The 12273-nt window shown below is 40.0% G+C and overlaps 3 protein-coding genes across 3 annotated transcripts in view; 1 reads left to right on the top strand and 2 right to left on the bottom strand.

Annotated features, from left to right (window-relative positions):
• Window positions 1-12273, top strand: part of LOC137971346 (uncharacterized) — a 122311-nt gene that overhangs the window by 65878 nt on the left and 44160 nt on the right. The window lies entirely within an intron of this gene.
• LOC137970925 (tetratricopeptide repeat protein 28-like) lies at window positions 3182-5688 on the bottom strand. The gene is made up of 2 exons (XM_068817589.1): window positions 3828-5688; window positions 3182-3353 (listed from the first exon to the last, which is right to left on the bottom strand). Exons 1-2 carry the CDS (start codon window positions 5547-5549, stop codon window positions 3342-3344), a joined length of 1734 nt encoding a protein of 577 aa, XP_068673690.1. The 5' UTR covers window positions 5550-5688; the 3' UTR covers window positions 3182-3341.
• LOC137970469 (tetratricopeptide repeat protein 28-like) overlaps window positions 5590-12273 on the bottom strand; it is a 19123-nt gene continuing 12439 nt past the window's right edge. The window contains exons 3-4 of the mRNA XM_068816984.1: window positions 5658-7827; window positions 5590-5598 (exon numbers count right to left, since the gene is read on the bottom strand). Coding sequence (XP_068673085.1) covers window positions 5590-5598; window positions 5658-7760 — 2112 coding nt within the window. The 5' untranslated portion in view covers window positions 7761-7827. The remainder of the gene's footprint in view (window positions 5599-5657; window positions 7828-12273) is intronic.

Here is a 12273-nt window from a genome sequence, read left to right as displayed (position 1 = left end):
AGATCACTTCCTGCAAGGTTATTAAGTGACGAGATGGCGATGTCCTCACTGAATTTTTCGATATCAACATTCCGAAGTTTACGATATGTTACACTCTTGCGGGTTGCAAGAGGGTTGCAAAGCACGCGTCTGTGATCAGAGGGCAATTCATGAAGAATTTTCACCTTTGAAATAAAGTTATCAGCGCAGCGAGTGATGATAAGATCCAGAGTGCGTCCATCGCGGTAAGTTGGACCGTCAACATGTTGCTGAAGATCAGCCGAATCGAGCAAATCAAGGAAGTTCCTTGCCTCAGTGTTTGTGGGGTTATCTACATGAAAACTGAAATTGCCGGCCAGAATGAGCTTGTTGGGTGTAGCGATAAGTTCTTCAAGTAATTTCGAGAACTCGGAAAAGAATTGCGGCGTAGAGAGTTTGTTTTTGTTTTTTGTTTTTTTTGCTCTTGGTCGATAAATTGTCAGCAGACGAAACTGTTTATTTTCGGATGTGATAGCCAAATCAAGGGTCTCGAAGGACGAGAATACGGAAGAATTATTTCTCTTGACTTGAAGATAACCGCAACTCCGTCACCTCTGGTCGCTCTTGGAAGACTGTAATTATAATCTTGTATAGTGTTAATCAGGTCTGTCATGGTAAAACAATCATTTCCTGTAAGCCATGTTTCTGTGACGGCGCAAATATCAATGTGTTCAGATATTACTAGATCACATATCGAGGAGATTATATTATTTATCGAACGTGCAATTTGAACGCGCTGATTTCAGTGGGATGGGTATAATATTGTTGACAGTTCGCATTGATGCAGTAGATGCAAATTTTCGACGATTTTCTTGGAAAGGTGTTATGATGGATTGTATTTTAAATGACTTCCTTGATTCTCTTAACATAACTTTCTTCCCACTTCTCCTGCCTCGATAACGTCGATAAGATCCAAAAGAGCAAGCACTATTTATTGGGAATATCGTTGACCTTGTAGAGTAATGATAGTGAATTGGCAGCGATGGCAATCCAGAGCAAGAATTTATCAGATTCTTGTCTTTGGTAAGTTTATTGTTTGTAAAGTAGCGGTACCTGATCATTTTTGTTACAGTAGATATCGAGCTTGATGGATTGATCTGACTTCAAAAAGCAGAGATGTCGCTGTGTACGTGATTTCTCACAGTGTTGTCAGGTCCAGGGTTGAGCTCAACATCCATATAGATTGTATTGTCTTTCCCAGGCAGAAGGTAGCAAAAATGTCCATGTTTAATCCACGCACAGCTCGATCTTGATGGAAGGCGTGCACCAGATTTAATGTCGTTGCGGGGCAATCCAAGGCTAATAGATCTCCGTATAGTGATCTTTGGTTGATTAAAAACTATATTCAAATAACAGAGATGATAAAATGTAAGCACTACAGAAAACAACGCAATGCATGAAAAATTCGTTGCTAATTTGCATGAACCGTTGCGGAAACTATAACTCAATTGGACTTGTCTAGCAACGTTTGGCAGTTGTCAAGCGTGTTACGTGAGAAAACGCTTCGATGGTGCGACTTGTGTCGCCTCGGCGTTTCAACACAAGTTGTACCAAAAAATGCACAGAGTAAAGCGCCTTAAATTACGGTTTTTTTTAAGCGTACTAACATTCTCTTGCGGTAGGAGAGAATGCAAAGGAAATCGTTTAATATAAAGGCCATGGTATAGGCTAGCTGTAGCCTCTCTTTCGCTTCAGATCTACGTGAAATGTGTAAAAAGGAAGGGTGCGATCGATTGTCTTGTTCCCTCTTTTCAGTCTTTTGTTAAGGCCTCGACAACCAAATGTTTACTGTTACACAGAGGGCACAATTTGTGTCAGTAACTCTTTAAGTTTGGTTCAACAAAAGCAAACTTGTTAGTAATGAAACGTCTTTGACGAATTACACTTGTTAATTAGGTAAAATATTCCACTGTTTGGACTGCCTGATTAGTCAGCTGATCCGAGAAATGAAACAAAAGTTGTTCCCTACAAGAAAATCGACGTTCATGAGAAGAGGATCCTTACGACGCTATTAAAGAGTTCATCTTAACGCGACTTGACGGTGGCTATGTTGGTTCGCCCAACCAACAAAACAGAAATAAATACTTCTTTCGAGTGCAAACAAATACTTTCGCTTTCGATAGAAATGCCACCGATCACTCGAGGGACTGAGCTCTATCTTAATTTAAGAAAGCGGAAATGTGCTAAGAAAAGAAAAAAATATTCTTTATCGCTGATGATCGTTTCTTTAATTTGTTTGTGTTGCAGAAAACTTTAACCGTCGTTTCCCTTAAATTTTCGGATCTTTGATTGTTGCAAACTGAATGTGTCTGTTTTCCTTTTCACGGTATAAAGGCCTGATGTTCGGTTCAGCAGCAGAAGTGTTTTTTTCTTTTCTTTTGAAACCACAGGCAGGCCAGACTCGGAGGGTAAAATTATAAGGACTTGTGGGAAAGCGGATAAAAACCTCAAAAAAGGTCTCAATAAAAGAGTCGTTCTTTATTGCCCTGGTGACTTTCCCGCTTTCTGTGCGGTTATTTGGCTGTTTGCCTGATTGTCAACCGTTCATTGATTTGCTCTCACCGTATCGAGGCTAAAGTGAACGGTTGACCAGCGGAGTCCAAATTCGTCGTAAGCTAGCCTCGAAGGATTTTGAATATTTGAAAATCCATCCTTGAAACTTGGTCAAATAAAAGTAAATTTATCCGTGTGGCCATCGCCGGAGTTTGAGCGTGACTGATGCCGTGTAATTTTATCGGCGAGATGTGAGGTAAGCTAGAAATTACTTTCCAGCCTTTCCTTTATTTATCTACGAGTGACAACCCTGGAAGCTGAGAAGTCGATTACATCTTGTTCAATCACGGAAATAAGAGAGCGAGAAAGTCACCAGGGCAATAAAGTACGGCTTTTTTGTTGAGAGCTTTTACGTGTAAATATCTTTTTAAGGTTGTTATCGGGTTTCCCAAATTTTACCCTCCGAGTCTGGGTTGCCTGTGTTGAAACTGAATTAAACTCATGCAAAAAAAGATTTTTAGCAACGCAACAATACCACTATGATGTTGACCGACATTGGCGAAACACTGCCTCTTGAAGTTATATGAAAAACGAAGTATCAAAAGAATGGGTAAAACTGTTTTTTTATTCTACAGATATAAGCTTTTTGTCATAATTTCGCTACAATAATCTCAGCTTGTTGGTATAGTTTATACACACTAAACTTTACCTAAACCTTTGGATTTTCTTCTACTGCCGTAACCACGATAATTAACCCGTTCTACATTTCTTTTTACAAGTTCTGCAATCACCGAAGCATTAAGCTCTGCCCAATAGTCTTCTAACAATCTTCAACATCGATTCTGGAAGAAAACAATATTAAAATAGAATTTTAAATCAGCCATAACAATAGCTGCTTTTTTTTTTTGAGCAAACACAATCCTCCGATGCGAATTCCTACAAGCAGGAAAATGATGTCCTCAAATTTCTTACAAAGGATGACGTTCAGAGATCTATGATAAAATGGAAACATCAAACAAAAGAGACATCATGAGGTGACGCATGAGCCATTTTCACCAGTTAACAAAAAGCCAGAAAATCCTGAACAAAAACATTTTTTCCTCCAAGGAGAAATATATCCTTTATGCTTCTGCGCATGGGTGAGAAGCATGTGGAAATTACATTCGTGACAAAAGCGTCTAAAGGACACTTCGCATCGTTTACACTACAAAGCTAGCATCCCGATATTATGCTATCCTAGGTATAATTCATTCCTACTGTCAGTTTCCAATTTGAAAACATTCTTGTTTGCACGATTAAACTCAAACTTCGCTCACCATTTTTTTGGGAAACTCCAGCGTGACATCATCGCCAACCAGCACAAATGGCGCCCAGTGCTTCACAGCGAAATACTGCTTTGACTCTCTGAGGGATTGCATTGCTTGGTGAAGAGCTGCACTTGCCCTTTTCCCGTCTACCAGGTGCCGGTAGAAATTCCTCATGAACAGCAACGTTGCCTCGTCGTCAATTGCCCAGAGTGACACCAAAACAGACCGAGCTCCAGCACACAAGAAAGCCCTCGCTATTCCCACCACTCCCTCAGATTTCACTTCTCCCCGGCCACTGTGACAACAGCTCAGCACAACTAGTCTTGCTCGAAGACAAACTGCCGCAACATCAGACATTTTCAATATAAAATCTTCTTCTTTGGGGATTGGTGATTGGCGTTCTGTATTTGGGGCTAAAGCAATTTCTCCCGTTTTTTGGCCTCCATGTGCTGCAATGTGAACTAAAGCAACTGATTTCATATTTTTCAGTACCTCAGCTTTCGTAGCACTTTTTCCCGTCAGCGGTGTTGTCTGCAGAAGTTCTCCAATCATGTCTACTTCTTGTTTTGCGCACGGAAGCTGTTCCAAAATGGGCTTCCCTTTCTTGTCAGTAACTTCTTCCAGCCACGGGTCACCTACAAGCAGAGCTCCAGTCTTACTGTGGAAGTCTTCAGGTGCACCAAAGATCACATTAAAAGCGGTCAACGAGGGAACGGTACGGATCCTGATAGATTCACTCAATGCAGAATATGGGGCCAAGCAAAACGGTCCATCAGGAACCATGATTAACTCATCGTCCTGGAGTATGTCTGCAATTGGTCCAAGTAAAACATCATACAACGGTTGTAAAGAACTAACGGAAGAGGAAGATAATAGAACTGTCTTCTCACTGATAGGTTTTCGGCTGCAAGACAGGTCACTGTGTAGTGGATCCAAAGAACGATCCTCGCATTTGACAACGTTTCCTAGGCCAATCTGTTTCATCGTCTTTTCCATCAACATGTCGGCTCTGCCATTTGCGATTTCGCTTTGACGAAAGCTAATTTTGCTGCCTTTTCTTAGCACCCAAAAGGTGATCTTGTCGTCGTCAAGTGCTACAAAAACGGCTTGTGAAGGCAAAAGCTCTAGTGCAGCTGAAAGAGTTTGCTTCGGAGTAAGTGAAAGTGACTGAGACTCAATGCCGTATTGTTCCTTTAAAATATCTATTAAAGCCTGTGCTCGACCTTTCTCAGCAGCAAACAAGGCCTCATCAATCTCTCCATTCTTCAAAAGTGTCCTCCACAGTGCAGTGTATGCCACGCGATAAGAATCTCGAAAACTTATTTTCCATTCATCTTCTGACTGAAGACCTTTCCTTGTTTCATCAAAATGTTTTATGCTCAAACGATACCAAGTGAGTGCGTCACTCAAGGAACCAGACAGTTCATAATTTTTACCTAGGAAATAATACGCGTTCCCCTCTGCTTCACAGTCCCCAATTTCCTTGCAAATACTAATAGAACGTCGTGTATACTCTATGGCTTGCTTAATATTACCCTGATTACGATAAGCACTTCCCAGATTGCAATAGACTCTTCCCTCCCGAGCCCTATCCCCTACTTCTTTAACAATACTAAGTGATTTTTTGTGGTAATCTATGGCTTGTTTAAGATTACCCAGACTGAGATACGCGTTTCCCAGATTTCCGTAGGCACTTCCCTCCTGAGCCCTATCTCCTACTTCTTTAGCCATACTTAGCTGTTGTTCGTGGTACTTAATGGCTTTTTTAAAATTACCCAGACTGGCATAAGCATTGCCCAGACTTCCATAGACTCTTCCCTCCCCAGCCCTATTCCCCACTTCTTTCGCAATATCAAGATCTTTTTCGTGGTACTCTATGGCTTGTTTAAAACTGCCCAGACTAAAATAGGCCATGCCCAGGGCGCCATAGGCATTTCCCTCCCCAGCCATATCACCCACTTCTTTAGCAATACTTACGTGATTTTCGTGGTATCCTATGGCTTGTTTATAATTAGCTAAATTATGATAGGTAATTCCCAGATGTCCGTGGGCATTTCCCTCCCCAGCCCTATCCCCTACTTCTTTAAAAACAATAAGACTTTTTTCGAAATACACTTTGGCTAATTTAAAATTGCCCAAACAATTGTAGGCAAATCCAAGATTTACGTAAGCATTTCCCTCTCCAGCCCTATCTTTTACTTCTTTAGCAATACTAAGACGTTGCTTGTGATACTTTATGGCTTGTTTAGCATTACCCAGACTATGATAGGCATTGCCCATATTGCCATAGGCTTTTCCCTCCATAGCCCTGTCCCCTACTTCTTTAGCAATACCAAGACATTTTTCCTGGTATTCTATGACTTGCTTGAGATTTCCCAGATTACGATATGCCCTACCCAGATTGCCATAGGCTGAACCCTCCCCAGCTCTATCCCCTACTTCTTTAGCAAGTCTAAGATGTGGTTCGTGATACTCAACGGCTTGTTTAAAATTACCCAGACTGTGATAGGCATTTCCCAGATTGCTATAGGCTGATCCCTCCTTAGACCTATTCCCTACTTCTTTAGCGATACTAAGGTCTTTTTCGTAGTACACAATGGCTTGTTTGAAATTACTTAGACTGTAATACGCATTGCCCAGATTTCCATAGGCTGATCCCTCCCCAGCCCTATTTCCTACTTCTTTAGCAATACTAAGATTTTGTTTGTGATACTCCATGGCTATTTTAAAATTACCCAGACTGTGAAAGGCATTTCCCAGATTTCCATAGGCTGATCCTTCCCCAGCCCTATTCCCTACTTCTTTAGCAATACTAAGATTTTGTTTGTGATACTCAATGGCTAGTTTAAAATTACCTAGACTGTGATATGCATTTCCCAGATATCCATAGGCTGATCCCTCCCCAGCTCTATCCCCTACTTCTTTAGCAATACTAATATGATGTTCGTAGTACTCACTGGCTAGTTTAAAATTACTCAGACTGTGATAGGCATTTCCCAGATTTCCATAAACTGTTCCCTCCGCAGCTCTATCCCCCACGTCTTTAGCAATACGAAGATGTTTTTCGTGGTACTCAATGGCTTGTTTAACATTACCCAGACTGTCATAGGCATTTCCCAAATTTCCATAGGCTGATCCCTCCGCAGATCTGTCCCCTACTTCTTTAGCGATACCAAGATGATGTTCGTGGTACTCAATGGCTTGTTTAACATTACCCAGACTGTGATAGGCATTTCCCAAATTTCCATAGGCTGTTCCCTCCGCAGATCTGTCCCCTACTTCTTTAGCTATACCAAGATGATGTTCGTGGTACTCAATAGCTTGTTTAACATTACCCAGACTGTGATAGGCATTTCCCAGATTTCCATAGGCTGATCCTTCTTCAGCCCTACCCCCTACTTCTTTGGCAATACTAAGATGTTTTTCGTGGTACTCAGTGGCTTGTATAACATTACCCAGACTATGATGGGCATTTCCCAGATTTCCATAGGCTGATCCCTCCCCAGCTCTATCCCCTACTTCTTTAGCAATACCAAGATGATGTTCGTAGTACTCAATGGCTTGTTTAAAATTACCTAGATGGCAATAGGCATTTCCCAGATTTCCATAGGCTGATCCTTCTCCAGCCCTATCCCCTACTTCTTTAGCAATACTAAGATGTTGTTCGTAGTACTCAATGGCTTGTTTAAAATTACCTAGATAGCAATAGGCATTTCCCAGATTGCAATAGACTGCTCCCTCCTCAGCCCTGTAGCCAATTTCCATGAAAACATTTAGTGCTTCTGTGTAATTTTTTATGGCCTGTTCATAATTAGCTAGGTTGAGGTCAGCATTGCCGAGATGAAAATGAGCTCTTCCTTTACGATCTCTGTCTTCTACACTTGTCGCAATGGCAAGCTTTAGCATTCGCTGCTCTGCAGCCTGTAACTTTGTATCTACCATTCTTCAATAACTAAACGACTATTAAACTTCTTCGACGAGATGATCCAATGTCAAGGCAAGGATGAAGCTGGAAGGAACGAAAGGTAAAAACGCTTCATGTTTAATCTGCTTTTTAAAGTACTAAAAGGTTTTGGAGTAACATGTATTCTGCGTTACAAAGCCACTCTCTCGAAACGGTGAAATCGACGTGAAAATTTTAGATTGCTGTTTATTGCACATTTCCACAAACAGTCCTTACCTCTGAATTATATCTTTTTTAGTTTACAAACCACTTTAAAATTTTTCCATCGGGATTTGTAAGTCCGGAAATTTGTATTCTTAAAAAATAATCCCTAAACCTATAACAGTTTTAAACCGAATCTGACAACTTCTTGCTTCCCTTAGACCTGCAAAGTTTCAGTGGGGAGAAAAATCTTTTTGTCTTGAAGTAATAGTTACGGAATTATCGAGTTTTCTCACGGTCATGAAATCTCTTTTTATTAAATGCCGATTGTTAGAAGCCCGGCAACCCAAATTGGTGGTCCCCAGAGAGGTGGCATTTGCTGAATTCTCCGGCCGCGGGAGATCGTATCCAACACTGTCACAATGGATTACTCACTCTACGTTTATTCACAGACTGACATCATCGTGTATCAACGAAAGTTGAAAAGGAAGGGCTATCCTCGTTCACGATCAAGTAGTTCCAAAATCTTTAGAAACTAATTTAAAGTAATGATTTCTGACCATGATCACTGCCCTAATGAAATTGTTGCGTGTAAGTCAGTCCAAGGAATTGACGCATCTGGTTCTCATTGTCGAGGTTAGCCAATCCTTTGCTTTCAAGATGGTGTGAGGGATGACTTGCAATATCACCATAACTAAGTGGAGAGGCTAAAACAAGCACAGGGTGACCAAAATGGGTGCCGGAACTTTACAGCTAACATTTTAATCATTACTGGGTGTGCCTTCAGACACCATTCACACATTTCTTTTGATTTCTGAAGCGTCATTTTTAAGAGGCGGTTAAACTTAAGACTTGCCTGGAGGTTTTAACTTCCCGTAAAATCTAATATGGACGCGTTTGCAATTAGCTTATTTGAGGGAAACGAAGATTATTTTAAGCAACATAAATGTAACTAACTTCCGTTTTAGTCTCTATCAATAACAGAATTGGCTTTGGTTTAAACAGCTTCAAGAACTAAGTCACGAGTGGGTGCAAAGATCAGCGCTAACGAATCAATCATTTTCACGCGTCACGGATAATTCCCAAAATTCCTTCACGTTCACACAAAAATGAAGGCGATCACGTTTCACGCACAAATGAAAAAATAAATCACGGATTAAGATTTGTATAATTTCTTCTCTTTGGACTACTTTAACTGACACCACGAAACTGGCTTAATTAAAGTGTTTCTTGTATACTTAAACTGCACCAGGCAATTTGACAGGCTTAACGGTTGTTATGTGTCATTGCATGTTTACTTTATTATTGCCAGTTTAACTGGTAGGAGTTTGAAGAGGCGGATAATGTCTAAAAGTACTCACGGGTGACCACGGATGACCACGGTTGACCACGAGTGAGATTTAATCAAATTATCTCAGTGCTGTAATTATGACGTCATCCCGGAGTCATTTTCACATTATTTCATCAAATAATGACTTACTCACGAAACCTGAAGTTATTTATTGTATAAACGCGTAGCGGATGATTTGAAATATCTTCGGAAAAAAAAAATAATTAATCACTTTACGTCTTCTCTTCGTAATTATGCCAAATCCGCTACATTATGTGAGTCGTCCCCCCCCAAGTAGTGAATTCACGAGGTTAACAAGCCGTGCAAATGACAATATAATATACAAATTTTATCTTTATCACGACAAAAGAAAGCAACCAAGACCCATTAACAATTTTTGACGTATGTTTGTACATATATCGAAGGTATGGGTTGTTTCGTTGAGAAATTATGTTTTTAACTACCTGATTAATATATAATCAGTTCACTAATGGGACACGTCATCATGACGACATAATACTAATGTAAAACCATTTTTTCGTTGGTTGTGAACCTGAACGAGTCACTGGGTAAATATGAATCGTTTCTTGTTCACTCTATTTTCTCTATATTTCATGATCGTGTAATTTTCTTATTAGGATTCGAACCGCACAACTCCCATTGATGAAACATCCCTTACATGCACCGGAATAAAAGGTTTGATAACAGTGAAACGATGGCAACCGACAAAACATGAGTAAGAAAACGTTAGTAAAAGCTGGATATTTACAGATTTCCTTACCTTTTCCGTGTATGTAAAACATGGTGTGACTCGTGACTGTGCACATTGTGTGTAGATTGCGTGTTTGGCAGACTATATCGTAAATACTATTGTTCTTGGGCCATCGTAGTTTGATCAAAAATAAGACACAAACAGCAGTGATAAACATATTGAACTTTTTCATTTTGATTATGACTTGACGTTTCGTATGTGCTCTACATACAGTTTCAAAAGTAACCGTTGAAATTTAAAACAGCTATTTCTATATAACAAAGCGGATGAGGGGACTGGAACCTAGATTAAGCAAATACTTAACAGTAAAATATATAATAATAATAATAATAATAATAATAATAATAATAATAATAACAAAAAAGATTAATAAAGCATCAGCTTTTCACTTCCGACGTTGACGTTGAAAGCTGGCTCAAGTTCTTGAATAAAGAAGGTCTCTTTTATTTTACTATCATTCCGTTCCGAGTCCGATCGTTCCACTTCTACAGTGACGCTGAATAACGACTTCCTCAATGTTATTTGGAACTCGGATAATAATTGAAATGCACCGTTAGTGCGTTCAGTGAACATAATTAAATCGACTGCCAGACCAAGTCCAGGGCCGTAGCCAGGAACAAGTATGACTGAGGCAATGTCAACGGTTAAATTCTCTTCGTAGGTATTTTAGGTGTTTATGATGAGTACATTTTAACGGTAACACCGGAATCGCGCTTTATTTTTGAAAATCACGAAAAAATGACTGAGGCCAGTGCCTCGATTTGCCTCATACTAGCTACGGCCCTGAAGTCAGGCCTGCCTCCTGATAGTTTTCACTGTCACGCCATAAAAAAATAAATTCGAAGCCGTACAATGGAAAAGGCCAAGAACATTAAATGTTGTAGAGGACCAATGCATAAACAACCACACCAAGTCTGCTTACTTTTCACTTGCGAGACAAACTGCGGAGAATCACAACGAGAAACATTTTTTTTTTCAATCAAAACAGATTTCATTGTCTGGTGTCATCTTCAACCTTGTATAGATACAAAACCGGAAGACCTCACGGTTTTGATTTTAGAATATGTAAAAACCGTCTAGTCATCGAACGTTCGAATATTCTAAAGGCCTACCAAATAAAATTCACATTAAAGATACCTCGCATCTTTTAATATTAAAACAAGAGGCTGCAAGTAGCCTATACTCGGGCCTGCAAAAGTACAGTGAGTGGTGTATGGTTAATTTAGTACTAAAGAAAAGCAAAGAGACAAGTTTGTCCTTCTCACATCGGCCTTACATTGCGATTCTCATGATGTTCGACTGTGCATGTAGTGAAGACCTGGACCCAGATTATCTTCATTACAGGTGGTGACAATGACCACTGGACCATGGAAACCGGGTAAAAGTAGTGTCTTTATTTAAAAGTGGCTAAGCACGTTGTTTTTTACTAATCGATGGGTATTCTTGCTCAGTGTTTGAGACTAAAGGAAACGTTAATTGAACGGCTTAAGATGAAACGACATGACTCATCGAAACATCTTTTGCAGAAAAAAATGAAAGAGAAACGAAGGTGAGATGTGAAAACATCTTTCCAAGATGACGAAACTTCCGTGCAGTGGTGGACGTAAAGGTCACTTTGTCACGTGCGCGACACGTGAAGATGTGCACTATATCTCGACACTTGAAAATACTTTCAGAAGTACACAAGTTCCTTGAGGATGGCCATGCCAAATGAATCCATAGCACAAGAATCAAATATTTTAAATATACCATTTGCTGTAATTTAAATACTCGCAGTAATATGCACCCTATTGTCAAAATAAATATGTTATTTGCCAGCTGGGAGGTCCGTATAGGGAAAAAAAACTGTGACCGAGGCCTTGAAATTGCTGCTTTTTCAAGAACGATGTCACAGGTTTTTTCTATACAGACCGACCCGTTGCTGGTAATTTTTTTTTTCCTTCTCTCTCCCCCACCCTCTCTGAAATCACTTGTTTTAATTGTTGACTCGCACCCCGCTTAAGCTTGATAGTGAATGCAGTATTAAAGCGACTTACAAACTGAACGATTTTTTATTTGAATTCTATTTCCAAACCTCTTGTCTAATGAAAAATAACCTCTGTATGTAAACGGAGTCGGTGTAAAAAAAATGGAAATTTAAGGTCATCAAACAAGCTCAGGCAATCAAGGCTAGGATTCCGCCTGCCATCCCGGAACCAATCAGATTGCAGGATTTGTTGAATTCCGCCCACTCACGCATTGAGAAAAA

This window comes from Montipora foliosa, chromosome 9 (assembly GCF_036669935.1).
Source record: "Montipora foliosa isolate CH-2021 chromosome 9, ASM3666993v2, whole genome shotgun sequence".
NCBI classification, from domain to species: Eukaryota; Metazoa; Cnidaria; class Anthozoa; order Scleractinia; family Acroporidae; genus Montipora; species Montipora foliosa.
The sequence above is the reverse complement of the archived record's forward strand: the minus strand, read 5'-3'. Positions and strand labels throughout refer to the sequence as shown.